At 41.6% G+C, this 16,365-nt stretch overlaps 1 protein-coding gene across 2 annotated transcripts; it reads right to left on the bottom strand.

Moving 5' to 3' along the window:
- Nucleotides 1-893: 893 nt before the first annotated feature.
- Nucleotides 894-14,379, bottom strand: LOC142053539 (carbonic anhydrase 3-like). Of its 2 annotated transcripts, XR_012659251.1 has the most exons (8): nt 14,267-14,377; nt 13,995-14,192; nt 10,753-10,871; nt 8,684-8,776; nt 8,300-8,577; nt 6,732-6,797; nt 4,508-4,663; nt 894-3,211 (listed from the first exon to the last, which is right to left on the bottom strand). XR_012659251.1 is itself a non-coding variant. In XM_075085331.1 (7 exons), exons 1-7 carry the CDS (start codon nt 14,301-14,303, stop codon nt 3,092-3,094), a joined length of 789 nt encoding a protein of 262 aa, XP_074941432.1. In that variant the 5' UTR covers nt 14,304-14,379; the 3' UTR covers nt 894-3,091. The 2 variants fall into 2 exon arrangements, 1 of the variants encoding a protein (XP_074941432.1); XM_075085331.1 differs by lacking the exon at nt 8,300-8,577 and having other exon boundaries at nt 14,267-14,379.
- Between the last annotated feature and the right edge of the window lie 1,986 nt (nt 14,380-16,365).

The following is a 16,365-nucleotide window of genomic DNA, read 5'->3' as shown; positions in this document are numbered from 1 at the left end:
TAGTTTGTTACCAAGGTAATCAATACTAAGCTACACTATTCCTCAGGGAGAAAGGCAATGGAACAAAACTATGTACACTTTACTCTTCAAGAGAAAAACAAAAGCATGAAGCATATTTGCAATGAGGTTGATGCTTTTGTGTAGTAATAGTTTGACGACAGAATGGAATCAGAGCAAATGCATGAGGGAATAATATAAATTTTGGACTGTATTTTCCTTTGTGCCAACTTACAAAGCATGTGTTTGCTGTTGGAACCAAAACTACTATGTCGGTAGTCGATAAACTTTTGCCCTTTCTGCCTGTCAAAAACCGTATAGGAAACATGCAAATAAAGCAAAGTGCACTCAGTATCTGTTTTTGTGGGCAATTAAGATATTATTTCACTTTAACAAGTTTAATTTTTGTGCTTAAAAAGTATAAATTAATCAGGAAATTTCAGAATGAAGTACCACTTCAGCTAACTGATCCATAGTGCTTCTTGCAAGAAACCAAAATTCACATCCAAGCTTGTGATATTCAAGATCAGACAAGAATGTATGAATTTTGGGAAGATGTAAGAGAATGTTTGTGTCCAGGCAAGACATAAACACTTTTTTTGTACCTGAAAACAGAGAACAAGTGATGCTGTTCTGATGTCTCATATTTTTGAGGACCTGTTTGATTGGATACATGGAAACCAGGATGAGATATTGAACTAAACTCCAAAAGCTAAGGTGCCGATTACTAGAGTGCGTCCACCCTTGTATTACAAGCATATGTATTGAAGAAAAGAGTAGGAAGATTTTCTAGTACTTTCAGTTTTTACTTTCAATTATTTAGTTTTCTAGTACTTTCAAGGTTTTCTTGTTACTTTCAATTATTACTCAGCATAAGAAATAAAACCAGAAACCAGTTTTTAATGTAAGTCAATTTATTGGTTCTCTGAAGACACAGAAGCCGTTATTTCAAGTGCAGGCAACTAATCTTGTTTTATTGCCCCAACAACAAGAGATTAAAACATCACAGTCCGTGGCTTTTAGGTAGAAAGACTCAAACTTTTGCCTCAGTTATTTGTGTTGAAATTTTCTCAACACCAAGATCAACTGCATATGGATATGAGAAGAAATTTTACTTGTAAGACATAGTAGAGTAGAAAAAAAAGGTTGCTTATGAGCTTTCTGTAGAAACATCTTAATGTGTTGAGAAGAGGTACAGATTCAGGAGTTTAAAGAAGATCTAAGAGACTTGTAAAATCAATACCGTTGCAAGTGCTGCACTCGTAATATCAAAAACTGATCTTCTGATAAGATTAAGCCAATGCCAAAACATCTGTAAACAGGATTCAATCGATACTTTAGTTTCTGCTGACACGAATTTGGTTTTTAAAATTAAACTGCTTTATACTAAGCAAAATGTGCTTCTAATAAACAGAAATGGGCGTTCAGCAATTCCTTGAATGTTTCTAAATGAATATAAAGGATCAAACTCTGCCCTCTGTTTCGTTCCTGAAAGCTCCTGAATTGTGCTGGTAATAACAGCAGAATTTGTCCAATGTTGCCCATTCATTACTTCCCTATCAGAGCACCATTTTTCTAGTCAAGGTGAAAAGTGAAATAGTGAAGGAGAACTGGGAAGTGCCTATTCTAGCAATCCGTAATCCTGCTTTTTTCAGACTTTGACATAGCCCTTATAAACGTTGCTGTGAACATCTTTGTGGCAATATCTCCAGAAGAATGCCCTCTGCCGCCTGCTGATGAGATAGAGGAATACAGACAACCCAGAAGCTTCATTTGCAGGAGGCTTTACGCGCCACCTTTGACCACCCCATCTCCTGTAGGTACAATACTGAATAATCACCCTGATGGTGAATATAACGTAGCAGATCTTTACTGACATCATCCGCATGTGGGTTCAACCTAGATGGTACTTGTGTTATGCTGTTTAGGAAGCATGCTGAAATGGTAAAGCTTACATGATGAAAGACAGGGGAAGATGATTTAGAACTTTCTCTCTGCCAGTGATTCCTTGCTCGTATCATATGTGCGAGCTGATGTGTCTCCCCAGAAAGTAACAGCTAAACAGACTCCACTTAGTCTCTAACTACACAGAGTCACAATAAGTGAACACTTTGGTGACTTAACCTGGATTTTTCAGTAGTGGGGAAGACAAATGACACATATGAGTTATCCACAAAGACCCTCTCCATATGCAACAAAATCCCTAATAGGTGAAATCATTAATATGCAGGCTATGATACCGAAAATCAAAAAACAGGCAGAGAGTCAAAACTAAGAGTCCATCATCCTGGGAGGTAACATAGTCAGAGCAGCAGAAGAAAGGCACTTTCGCCTCAGGAATACTAAAGCTGCTATACTAAATACAAAGCAACATGATACCAGCAGCACTCTACAGCTGGATGAGTGAAGTAACAGCAGCAGTGAAAGAAGAAAAGATCAACGGGCAGTAGGACATGGCAAAGACAGCAAATGATAAAATGACAGCAAGGTGTCTCCTCTTCTTCACACACAGAAGCTGAGTATGCCTGATTGTATCCTCAGAATACTAATTTAGTCTTGGGTAACAAACTCTGAACAATAGAGGGAAGGAAAAAATCTGGTAGGTTAAAGACGGACTTACTCTTTGGATGCTTGCACTGGAGGTGGGATATCTGAGGAATATCACTACTAGAGATGCTGCAGGAGCAGGCACTTTACCTCCTGTTCATGTACTGTTGACCCACTGTTATTTCTGCTTTCCTGAACTACTGGTTCATTTTTCTGCCTTTACTACATTTCCTTTGAAATTAATTTTAAATATTGAAGCTGAGCCCATTTTTCTTCCAAGACCACATGGCAGAGAAGTGACACTATCACAAATGCTGAGGCATTTGTGGTCAAGATTGATGTATACCTTACATTTCCTTATTAAGGTTAGTATTTGCATACAGTATTTTTTCTGCTTTCAAAATCAGATTCAGTTTTACCACTCAGATTTTCAAGCTGAGAAACACAGATCTGGATCCAGAGGAAAAGCAGTAGACGGCAAAAACTAACTACACTTTGGGGTGCAGGGATTTTCTCACTCAGGTTCAGCAGAGTGAGACTTGAGACTTCACTTGAACGAGGCTCTCACTACCCTGCCCTTCACAGGCTGAGGCGGCCGCCAGTTATCAACCAGTGGGTTCATAGGTTCATTCTCACCGTTCTTGGAAAGGCTACGGAGCTTCGCCATCTGCAAGGAAGAAAAATTAAAGTGTCCATGTGAATTCACCTGGAAGCAGTGTGGACCTTGATGTCTAGAACAAACTGAGACAGGAAAGCAATTTTCTTATATAATGACAAGCATACTGGTAGAGATCAGTGCAGCCCAATAGCTAGCACTGTTTCTGTGGCTCTTTACACTCTTCATCCCCAGAAGAGTGCATCATAGAATCATAGAATCGTTAAGGTTGTAGAAGACCCTTAAGATCATCGAGTCCAACCACTAATCTATCACTGCCAAGTCCACCACTAAACCATATCCTCACGTCTGACCCTTGCCTGGGCTCCCTTTGGATTTTTCCAAACCCACACTCCCAATGTGGAAAAAGAGTAGGGGCCTCCTGTGACCCTGCTGGAGCTGGACGGCAGTCAGATCATTTGTGAAAATGTGGCCATCCGTGAAAGAGGATGCACATCTGAGTCTATGCAAGGTAGTCTGATAGAAAAAGGTGGTCTGCAGAGGTTCATATTTTGTTCTGTAAGGCAGAGAAATGCATGCCAACTGGATTATGAAGTTCAATCCTGAATTCAGCACTTAGCCGTTGTTCTCCAAATTAATTTAAACTCAGTGTTGCTTTGTTAATTGTTACCCTTTCATCAGAATGTAAAATGAATCTATTCTGAAAACAGCCAAATCAGTAAAAAGGCTATACTCTAACTTGCACTGCTGAAGCAGAAAATAGTATAAACAAGCAAAAGTTTTAATGCAAGAACTAAAAAGAAGGTCACCTTATCCAGACTGGCTCTCTAATTTTTTTCCTGTGTAAATGCACATTTGGGCTATAGAAATACAATTAGTACATAAATTTGTATTAACATTCAGGTTTGCAAATTCTAGCTAGTTTGATCCTTCTCACTGACAGCTTTTACGAAGTCAAGATCTGGACCAGCAATTTCTTAAACTGGGAAACCAGCTAGACATTAGCCTCACTTGCCACTTAATGCTGATACACAGAGAATGAACTGAGGCTGCTGTGATGGCTGAATTTTGTGGCTTCGGCACTTCTGCCTACGCAGGTTTTCAGGATCCCAAGAACACTCCAGCTAAAGCTACTCCAGGAGGCGTCTAGGAAGAAAGCCTGATTCTCAGGGTCAGCTTTACAGTTCATTTCAACAGTCCATTCTGCAAGCAACGATTCACAGTCCTCAGCTGAAGCTTTCCTTATCAAAAAAGGCAAGGTAACACAGGGCTTGCAAACCATCACACTGACATACTGAGACACTGTTGAGAACTGGTAAAAGAGAAGCAGAACTAGCTGGAGTTTACCTGGTCTGCACTGACTTCAATCGGCTCCCTCAAGAGAATCCAAGTGATGCACTCTTCGCAGGGGGGTGTAGTGAACGAACCATGGTAGGTCCAGTAGTCCCGAGATTTGGGGAAAAGAATTGAAGGATCAAAGTGCTGAAAAGGAGCCTCTTTCCCCTTAGAGAAACAAAAAATAATTCTCTGCAGTAACTCTAGGGATATGCATCTTGAAAGACATCAGTGTCTTTGTTATTATAAAGAGTCACGCGAGAGATCAATCCCTTTTCTTCCTGTCAAGCATTTGACCAGCAATTAATAATACCTGACCCTTTGATTCCATTAATAAATTAAAATAAATTAAAAACTGAATTGTGTGGGACCAAAGCAAATCCATTGTTACATTTTTCTATTCTGGAATTATCAAAATTTTGTTTTATTTAAAGTCACTTGGGAAAAAAAGTTAAAGGCTGTGGCACTGCAGGTACCAGTACCCTTTTTATCCAATAGAGCCAGGCATTTATCCCAGATTCATTTCAGTCATCTCTATCTGAAGGAATTTAAATCTGCATGTCTCTGTCCCCCCAAAGTTATTCTCTAATTACATTGTCATGGTGACACTCTCAATCTTTTTGCTGGCACTATTATGCATAAGGTAAAAAATTAAAATATTCCCTGGAAGAGTACTGGATCCTGAATGTCTTACAACTAAAGGTGATTATCACCAGGTAAGAGAGAACAGTAGACACCAGGCAACATTTCCTGAGAAGATCTTCTTTTCCACCAAGTGGGATACTCAAGAGAATATCTCCACAGGAGTGTGACGAGACTTCTTTGCCCTCTCAGGGCGGAAAGAACTAAACAAGAAAGTTCAGTTCTCTACTGGTATTTAGGATGCAGTTCTGGAAAGCAAAATCTATTATTCCTCATTCCTTCTCTGATCATGGAGAATCTTCTCTAGTTGGGGACAGAGTATTACCCTACAAAGTGCAATGTGAGGGCTGAAATCTTTTCCACACATCCTTGCACAAAATATGGGTGGAAAGAATAACATCAAGACTCCAAATATATCTTCCTGACAAAATTATTCTGTAAATTCAATTTGAGTTTGCAAATAACTTCACAAACAAAATTGTGCTTTCTCAGTAAAAGTGCGTATGAAATTTGTAAAACTCACTCCTGGTGATCTGGTGGTATGTTCAATGTCAACTAAAAAGGGACTTTTAGCATTGCTAGAATCATAAAGCTTACCACGAAGTAGAATTGCTAAAGTATACCTAGAGGTTAGGTTTATGTTAAATAATAATGTTATTAGATGCAATATCACAATTCTCTGCAAAGAACTCCCTTCTGCAGTTGTATCAATGCAATTGGTATGGACTTTGGTCCTTAAATTATTAATTAAACTGAAAAACAGCTTAGAATAGGTTTGCAGTGCTATTTGTGCTAGTATCATGGGAAGACAACCTAAGACTGATGCAGAAACTGTGCTGTGTAATCCCTTTTATAAATGAATTCAGTTCCCTCTTAAAACTAATAAAGTTTTTAATCTCTCTTACACCGACTGGGAGCTTGCTCCATCATTCCTTCTAGTTTCTTCCCATTTCAGGCTAACTAAATTATAACTCAGTTATATGTAATTGTTTTGGCCACTGCTGTCCTCAAATTCAAAAAGCTTTTCATTTCTTCTTGATATTTGTACACTATCGTATTTTTGCAGAGCAGTATCAATAAGACTGTCAATTGTGCATGCAAGGATTGACACAAAATCCTCTACAAGAATAGAATCATAGAATCATTGAGGTTGGAAAAGACCTCTAGGATCATCAAGTCCAACCATCAACCCAACACTACCATATCTCCTAAACCGTGCCCTGAAGTGCTATGTTTATGCATCTTTTAAATACCTCCAGGGATGGTGACTCCACCACCTCTCTGGGCAGCCTGTTCCAATGCCTGACCACTCTCTCAGTAAAGAAATTCTTCCTACTATCCAATCTAAACCTCCCCTGATTCAGCTTCAAGCCATTTCCTCTCGTTCTATTGCTAGTGACTTGGGAGAAGAGACCAACACCCACCTCACTACAACCTCCTTAACAAAAGTGAGGAGTTGTACGTTTACTTAAGTAAAAGTAAGTGTCCTCTCCATAGCCCAATGTATCACCTCTGGTGCTACTGTTAGGTATCAGAATGACACCAAAAAGAGTGAATGTGCAACTATATTATATCACAAAAACTGTTTTGGTACCTTGGTCTTAATGTTATCAATTTCTTCAAGAATTCTTTTCATCTCTGGTTTGGGAGTTTTTCCAACCTGCAATGCAAAGCACAAATACCGTATTTTTTCATCATGTTCCACAGTATCTGAAAGAAATTCAGTACATCCCATCTGTCAAGTTAGGCAGCAGTACTCTCAGAGCATCCAGCACAGGCTGACACAAAATTATGAGTGTTAAAAGAACATCCGGAGTACCAGACTCAAGTAACTGCCTTTGCAATTAAGAGATGTGTTGAAAGACTCTACAAGGTATCTCCCACTGTCTGAGGAACAAACAGCTCCCCCGGACAGTGTCATCTACCAACCTAGCCCTTGGCTGCTGGTTTGAAAGCAACCCACAACTACTGTGAGACGTATGAGCGCTCAGCAAAGTGTTGATGGTCTGAACAGCTGGAGTTCCTGCAGACACCGCAAGCGTCCTGCAGCAGATATACAGTCAGATCAGACTTGATGTAAGACAAATTATGAGATTCATGTCATGACCTCAAGTTACGGCGTCACGTTATAGCTTGTGTTCGTGACATTCAGCACCTCCAAAAGCTTTGACATGGCTCTGCATCCCAGAAGAGTAAAGACAGTATGCATAAGACATGCAGTTATTGCCATGTCTTGTTCCAAAACAGACAAAATTAAATTGTTCAGGAGATAACCCAGTCTCTGCTTCAGCAATACCCAAAACCCCAATCATGGAATATGACAAACCAGAGCAAAACAACAGCTCCTACACCAACAAGCAAGAAGGAAACATGTAAAGAAGGCCATAGAAGATACAGTGATACTACTTACTTTTCTAGACCTTTTAGCTGACCTGAACATGGTTAATAGGAACAGAATGTTATACTATATAACTTGTGTTTTACAAGATAAAGCTTTAGCCTAAAACAGACCAAAATAAATGACAAAGGAAGAATAATTGAAGGCCATAGTCATAGGGGAGAATCTGGACAGGTGCTGACCTTCTGTCACTTTCAGTTTAAGCTAACCACAAGAAAAAAGGTCAGGCTGGCTCACAGTATAACAGAATTAAACTGACATTGGATCTGGCCTGTCCGGGGACACTGTGGCAGAATTAATTACATCCACTTGCTATTGCTTGTATGAATGCAGCTTACTAGAGATACAACAATAGAAGAACTATCCTCTGACACTGTGTTCAAGCTCAAATGCCCACCTGCAGGTAAAATGACAGCCACATAGCTGAAGTTTGCATACCTTATCACTATTAGATTGTCTGCCTGATAGTGTTTCTCAGTGTCCTAGACCACATGCAGGTTTGATAGTAGGATTGCTTTCTTTCTGTTAAGTTTATAAAAAAATCAATTGGAAAATATCGGTACAGTATTATTTTGTTATGAAGCTGCTGTATTTCAAGGTTAAAATGTTCAGTGAACTTCTTTTACCATAAGTTCTTTCAAGTACTTGGTCTTTTTGGAGCAGGTTCGTTGATCTCCTTTTGATTCCCAGCTCATGTGGGGATCAGCAAGAGACCAAGGATGGGAATCAGTCAGCATAACCTTGCTGACAGGTAGATACAATACCTGCTAGCAGACAAAGGGCAGGAGGAAACAACTCTTCCCATGCCGACTGTCCTCCTCACTCAGTACACATCACAGCACAGAGCTGGTCAGCTATCAGGGACAAAGTTAGCAAGTGTCCCAGGCTTGAAGTTGTGTGTCTCTTGTTCAAACCACCCGTGATATGTGCCACTGGTGTCAGGAATGGTGTCAGAAGTCGGCTCTGAACGGGTTAGTGCATGGAATCTGGAGGGCCCAAGGACATATGTGACTTCAGTCAGTGCATCGCTTTGAATGTTTTCCTGTAAAATGATACAGTGCAGGGAAAAACGATGGCAACTTTTCCCCTGGCACTAGAGAAAGATGAAAAATACAGAAAATTATAAAGACTGAATATTAGCCACTTACTTTCAGGAAAATGCCCACAACAGCCACACCATCAGGTTGTTTCAAAGCTCCAACAAAATTACCATGTTTTGGATTCCAGTGCACCATATGTAACTAAAAGTCAATGAAACCTCAGTTATAAATGCAAGAAATTGGCAACAGCGCAATCTTACAAACTTTTACATTAAATTAAGAAAAATTTCCAGTACAGAGTAAGTAATGGAATGGACGTGAAGAAAAAAACTATATGTAAGTATTTCCTGTTCCTGTTCCCATGCTTCCATGTGCTCACACTTTCTGAAAGCGTTACTTTGCATTTAATTGAAGCATAAAAGAAGGGAAATGGTGTTTACCACACAATACCTTTAAAAATTAATCAGACAATTCAATTATAAACAGTTCAACCCAAGCACGTGACATGCACGCATGCAGTGCATAAAACATCTACTGATGTGCGCTTTGCCTCAAGCAGAGTTTTAGATCTTCGTGTTATGCAGAGAACAGCTCAAGGATTTACGCTGGGTTGTATGCAGTACATATGTTACTGTTTTGTATCTCTTACTACTCTTGGCACATTGTACTGGAAAGGAGTGGAGATAGCAACCTGACATTTCTTTCTCATTTCTACTTTCAACAATGCTGTAGTTTCAGGTTATATTTCAAGTTTTTACACCTTCCAGAAAACATCTGGCTCCTGCATTTAGCTACAAATGCTGCAACCAGCAGTGTGGAATCTCAAAGTAAGTAGTGTCGGGAAAATAGCGCCATACAAAAAAATATTATAGCAGTCTGGTGCATATTTTGAATGAAAATTTTGGACATTTTTTAAAAACACAGTAACAATTATTTAAAATAACAACAAAATAATTTGCCCTGAATATAAATTAATGTATTTTTCTATGTTTCTTTTCTCTTGAGGATAAGGATATATTTGCTAAGGATAAAGGTGCAGCAGCCATATATCTTTGGTTGCATTCTAGCAAAATTTCATACATTCCAGGCTTTCTTTTCCGGTCAATAAATGTTTGAGTACTGCAAACAAAAGCAAAGTAAAAAGTCTGCACTTGAACTAACCGAGAAATTGCTTGAGAAAGCAGAATTTGTCTTTTTAGCTGGCCACATAAAGTGGAACACTAACAGTTTGGCTGTGGCTAAGGAATGGGAAGAAAACCCCAAACCATGACCCACAGCCATCTCTGCAATGTTTGTGCACACTGACCCTGCAAAATATCTGCCTGAATTTTCTTCTGTGATAAGTGGGCAAAAACCCCTTTAAGCTCTGCACCTTGATGGTATAGGTAGAAGGCAGGAGAACACTACTGCAGACTTTTTGTGGGCATAGGCATATATTTTGAGCCTATTCTCAAATAAGGTGTAGGAAGGAGGTAACATTTGTTAGCAATTCATGAGCATCAATAGCAAATTAACTTATATTTATTACCTGAAGAAGTCTTCAGGGCCTAGAACAGCCATTAATTTTAGCAAATTTGGACAAAAAATAGTGCAGTAATTTACATTTAAAAAAAAACAACAAACCAAACCCCAAATATCTGTTTTCCACAGTTCCTGAAAATAAACAGAGAGATTTTAAAGCACTGATGTTCAGAAACTAGAAGATAGTCTTTACCAGTCTGAATTGGTTTAAAGGTGGACCTAATTTTGAATGTCAGTTTATCAGATGTACTTTTAGTCAGTTTTTCTATTAATTAGTAATGCTTTCTAAAACTGAGTAATTCAAGCTACACCAGAAATGGCTAAAAGCCAAAAAATACCAGCAGAAAACAGACCTTCCTATTTGGAAGTAACAGATTGCTTTGTCTCAAATATTTTTAAAACATTCTAAAATACCAGCAAAAACTCTTGCTTGAAGAAACAAATTCCTTGTTAGTATATACTTGCAAAGACACATTTGTTGGCAGATGCAACTTATCCCACTGCACACTGACGAATATTCACAAGTTTCATAGACAGATTTTAGAGAAAAATCCATAGCTAAATACTTGCAGAAGGGGCAATGGTTAATCTGTTCAGATGCACAATCAGTCAAATTCCAGTTAGTACTGAAATCTACTGTTAAAAATAAGTCCTACCTCTGCTGCATATTTCACTCCATCGATAACATGCTCAGAGCCGTGGTCATCGGAGGAACCCCAATGCAAGTGAAGCTGACGCAGCCTGTAGGCTCCCGTGAGCGGCCCACCTCTCAGCACTGCAATTGATAATTGACATCAACACTAGCTTACAAAATGCTGATGTACACGTTTACTGAACGGGGACCCATACTTTGAAAGCGTGGAGCACCTCTTGTAAACCTAGCTGATTGCTGCGGGGGTCACAACACTCACCAGTTTACAAGATTGGGGCTGAATTCTGTTATCACTGAGATGAAGTCCTGTTTGATGTAAAAACTGTGGAAGCAGCTGTTATGAGTCAAGCACAGAATCAAACCCCAGAAGCCCAACAAGCCCCTTTTCTCTTGGCAAGTGGACACACTACAGTTCCTGATGTGGAAAGAGAAGGAAGGTATTCAGAGCTGATTCTTGTCAAGAAATGGTCTGTTGTGAAGTGGCTGGGGACAGGACTGTGAAATTAACCCAAAGGTGCTACAAAGTGTACCTCTAGTCCATGACTGGCATACCAGTTTGGACAACTAAACAATGATTACAGCATAGCATGCTGCTTCTAAAGAAACAAGAAAAAAAGATCTATTTCTTTAAAGTGAAGGAAGAGAAGAAAGGTCAAATGAATTAGAAAGTGTTCTTGAGCAAGCAAAAGCCATAGTCCACATTTAACATTGCCACCAGTGAAACAAATTAAGAAGCTATTATTTCGGCGTTCTTAGCCAAATAATGCTGACTACGCATCAGTCTGACAGTTTACATCAACTCTGACTTTCAAAACATCACACCTGCTCTTTCAGTTTCTGGATTCTTTTCTCTGGACTGCTTAGAGGATAAGCTCTCAGATATGTTTTTCACTCATTACCTAAGGCAGGAATGAGATGTGTTTCCTTACACAGAAAGCTGATAATGCAGTGCCAGAAGACCTTGTTTAAATAGCATTCAAATTTGAACTTCTACCAATAGCTTTGAAGTTCAAAGTTAACATTGAAATAATATTTAAATCCTCTTGTGCCCAATGGTCTCAAATTAATTCTTGATATCATATGTGTTGGAATACCTACACGGAGCAAGAGGTTTAGGTTTGCAGTTTCTCTTTTTAGTTGGTAGGTGTCACAGCCATTGGGGGGGCAGAAACAAAGCACTGTGTTGAGTTTTAGGCATGCAGTTCCCCTTATTTTCTGAGTTTGTTCATAAACAAATAATCATAACTAACTCGATACAGTATTGAGTAAGCCTTCTGTAGGAGCCTCTAATGGAAAATATGACACAATTATAGCAGAAATTATAAAAATATTATTATGATTATTGTTTTGCTTTTGAATGTAAGAAGTTTAAGACACATACTCTAAGGCTCACATCATCACCATTATTTGCTTGCCATTTCACACTGGAATCAATGGAAGGCAGGAACTTCCAGGAGCCGAATTTATGTGATCTACCTACATTTACAAGCTAAATCAGTATCAGAGCTGGAAACTCATTTAGCAGTCGTTTCTTACAAGTGGCCCTTTCCAGAGCTCAGATACTGTGAAGCACTTGGAAACAGCACTTCATAATGGTATGCAGATCTCTCTAGCATAAAAATAAATCTTTTTAGCATTCAAAATTTCCCATGTGATTAGATTAAAAAAAAAAGGGTATCTTCAAGCTAGATTTCTTTTTCCAGTTAAAATCAGATCAGTGACTACTACTACTTATCCTCAGCTGCTGCCACCACAGAAGCCAACACATGAAGGTAATGTTTATGAAATGCTTTCTCATGTGTTTTTTTCAGAGCTGTCAAACAATGTATTTGATTCCAGTGGACACATCCCTTTGAAAGGCTTGAGCCCTAAACTACTGTCCAGCAGCCTGCAGAAAGTTAGCAACAGGAGCGGGGAGTGAGTGTACACACTGGGTGTCCAGAGGAACAACAGAGATGATGGGGAGGGGAAAGGCAGGGAGGGAATGGAGGGAAGATGATTCAGAGGAAGGGCTGCGCCAAGGGCTGTATTCTGCTTGGCCAAATCAGGCTCTTTCTCCAGTACAGCACCCTGGGCAGACACATTCTTGAGCAGCCTCTGTCTAAACATTTCAGCCTTTAAGAAGCTGCAAAGACAGAGCAGAACCACCATGTGAAAATGTTCATAATCAATTTACTTCCCATGCTTTGAGTCATGGCATTGATTTTGTGCTTGTGGAAGAGCATTCCATGTTATAACAAAGGTGCAGTTTATGATTTGTCTGAGGCCACTGTGCAGAAAATGTAGAAATAAATACTAAAGCACCATACAGATACATAACAAAGAGTCCCTGTCCTAAATAGCTTATATTCCATCTGTGAGATGTGGGACAGTAACAGGTAGCTGTAATGGGAAATAAAGGAGTCCAAGGAAACAATGAGCTCATCCAGATAAACAAGAGAGCTAGTGATCTTTCAATGTACTGCAGATATATTTCATTAATTATATTGCTTTCTAAGAACAAAATCCCAATACAAATGCCACCAAAGCAGATGCAGAAAAATACAATAGAAAGTAACTGTTTTCCATTAATTAGATTGCTTTCCTTCTTCATAAAGGAGTGATCAATATTGCATGCTCTTGAGATGTCTTCGCATGATATGGTATCATGAATTTATTCTCCATTTTGACTGTTGTTGCCTTTCTGCATTCAGAGCTACGCACTGATACAGCTCTGGAATCAAGGTCTGAACAATATAATTTAGAGACGAGAGACTGCTCTCTCTCAATTAAATAACAATTCATAAATGCTATTTTCATGGCTTTTTCAGGCTGTGGAGACTTTCTTAAGACTTCCCATTCAACCAGAAGAAATCAACATCAAGTGGAAAAACACCCAAGTTTTGCGTTTACGAAGTGCCTCGGAGCACGCACGGAACCCCCCTGGGTGACACTCTCTCCCCTTACACAAAACCTGGGGGACGCAGTGTCCGCGCTGAAGGAGGTGACTTGGGGAAGCGAAGTCCACCTTCCAGCTGAGTCTGTATTTCAGTGGCGCCCCTGAGACTCCAGCCTCCCTGTCCCACCTGAGGTGGACCTAAACATGGCTGGATCCACCAGAATAAGCTCCGGGAGCACCTTTTTTACGTACCCAAGGGACTTTTCTCTGCCAGCCTCCAAAGGCCAGCTGCTGCAGGAAGCGGACTGCAGCAGCGCTTTGCAACCCTCAGTTCCTAAGAAGCCCCAAAAGCCAAACCAAAAACCAACCTGATCGATCAAAACTGTCGTCGAAGACGACTCGGCAGGTGCGCCCGTTGTTCAGGATGGTTTTCGCTGCGCCGGGATCGTAACTGGCGTGCCAAGGGGCGAGAGAGGAGTCGTGCCGCACGTCCTTGCTGTTGATCTCAATGGGCGACTGCTTCTCCCCCTTGGCCATCGGGTAGTTTTCATGCCAGCGGTCGGGTCCTGGGGGGGGAGAGGCAAGGAGATGTCGCCCCGGCTCGCTCCGGCCGGCCCGGCGGCCCCGCGCCCCCACTCACCGTTGTCGCTGTCGTAGCCCCACACGGACTGGGCCATGGTGCCGCTGCCCGCGCCCCGTCCCTCACCCTCCGCGGCGGCTCGGACGGCGCGGCGACCTCCTCCTCCCTCCCTCCCTCCTTCCCTCCCGCCCCGGGGGGCTTTTTATAGACCGCCGCGGCCTCGCGGCCTCCCCTGAGGGGTGGGCAGGGGTGGGGGGCGGCCGCCGGGAGGTGGGAGCCGCGGGGGCGGGGAGAGCCATTTTCTCCCCCCTCCCGGACGATGCGGAGGGATGGCGGCGGGACCCAGCGGCTCCTTTCATCCCCCTCCCGCAGGGCCCGCCTCAGCGTGCTCTGCCCGGGAGTGGGACGGCGAGGGCTGCGCCGCCCCGAGGGGACCGGAGCGGGCGGGTGCTGGGGGTCGCCCTGCGGCAGAAATGGCGGGAGCGCGCCGGAGCCCCCACGGAGGGACGTGGGGCCGGGCTCGGGTGGGGGAGCGGCTGCGTGGGGAGATACCCTGCTGCACAAACGCGGGGAGCCAGCCAGGAGGGGAACGCCGGAGCCCAGCCCGGCAGTCCGGCCCAGCCTCCGCGGTTTTCCCCTCTGCGGCCGTGTCTTGGCCGTGAAGTCGCCTGAATGGTTCTGGGGGAGCTCCCCGGGCAGGCGGGCTTCAGAGCTCCGGCTTCACTGCCCTCGCAAATACTCGCGTTAAACAGCTCCGAAAGGCGCGGGATCTGCCTGAAAGGATACCTCATAGCCCGCCAAACCATGCCACTACACAAAGCTGGCCTCTGCCGGCCCCGAATGAGGCCATTCCTAGCTATTCAGTCAAATTCGGGTTTGACATTGTCCAGTCGATTCTCCTTTGTGCAGGGAGCTTTACACCAAATGCGTTTGTCACGTTGGGCAACTTAGCAGTCGATATTTCGGTCAGGAAAATGGCTGTTTTTCAGATGATGGAGAGTTCGTGATTGGTATGGTCGTGTTAGTTGGCTTTGTCTCTACACCTATGTTGAATACTCAGAGGTTTTCTTTCAAATGCCAGCTTTGCTGCAGTCTCTCTTGGCTTTGTCAGTCCATGTTATCACTGCTGCCATTGTATCTATCTCGAGCTAAATACTACCTCAAACTACATACCTCGAGCTAAATAATATCCCAAGCTAAATATTTGAGAGTCAGCCAAGAAGCATCGCGAACCATGGAGATTTCCAACATAGTTGCCGCGAACTTGCTCAAATGCTCCTTGTACCCATCAGCACTGGGCAGTCACATGGAAACAAATCTGCAGCTTTGAGAGGCTGCAAACCCTTTGTGTTGGTGAGGTACAGGGAGAAGGTTGAGAAGCTGCAATATATGGAGCCTAAGATTAATTTGGTCATATTCAAGTCCCAAAACCAGGTGGAAGATGAAGGTTCCCCTTCCAGGTTACCTATATAGATAGCTAGGCTAATAAATAACTAAATATGGCCTTTGTTTAGGGCAACTACAATGATTTCTTTAAGCTTGTTTAGTAAATTTTTCTTGCTCTGAGGTGAATAATAAATAGACATCCCCCATTTGAGAGAAAGGTAGGGCAAGATCTCTTACTTAGGAACCTGCATGTGAGAAGATTTATGTAGAGATGTATACGGTATCTTTCCATAGGGATGATATGTCAGTTTGAAACTCACTACACCGTAGCAACTTATAAAATATCATAAAAATCATTCCTCATACCGTCTTTAAAGATACAAAGATGTGCTCATTATCAAAGTGTCCTTCAAAAAATGTAGTTCCTCATATCTTCCTTAGGCATAATTCAATTAAGAAAATACTAGGAGGTGATTTAGGTACAGTGGTACAGAAAATCACGTTTTTACTTTCAAAGGAGAACTCTGAAACAAAAGAAAATGCGATCTTTTACTCTGTCATCAATCAAATGGATAATGTCACATTTGCTGCAAGGACAGGCTTGTAAAATTGACACCTGTTGCAACCTTAATTCAGAAAGCTTAGACATTAATCCTTTTGAAATGGTTTCTGCCTCATCTTCCCAGAGAGAAACATTTGTGAACTCATGAAATTCTAATTGGAGCTGCTCATTTTCTGTCTGTATAAACAGACAGCTTTAATAGGCTTGTTTA

This window comes from Phalacrocorax aristotelis, chromosome 2 (assembly GCF_949628215.1).
Source record: "Phalacrocorax aristotelis chromosome 2, bGulAri2.1, whole genome shotgun sequence".
NCBI lineage: Eukaryota > Metazoa > Chordata > Aves > Suliformes > Phalacrocoracidae > Phalacrocorax > Phalacrocorax aristotelis.
This window is presented reverse-complemented; position numbering and strand designations above follow the sequence as displayed.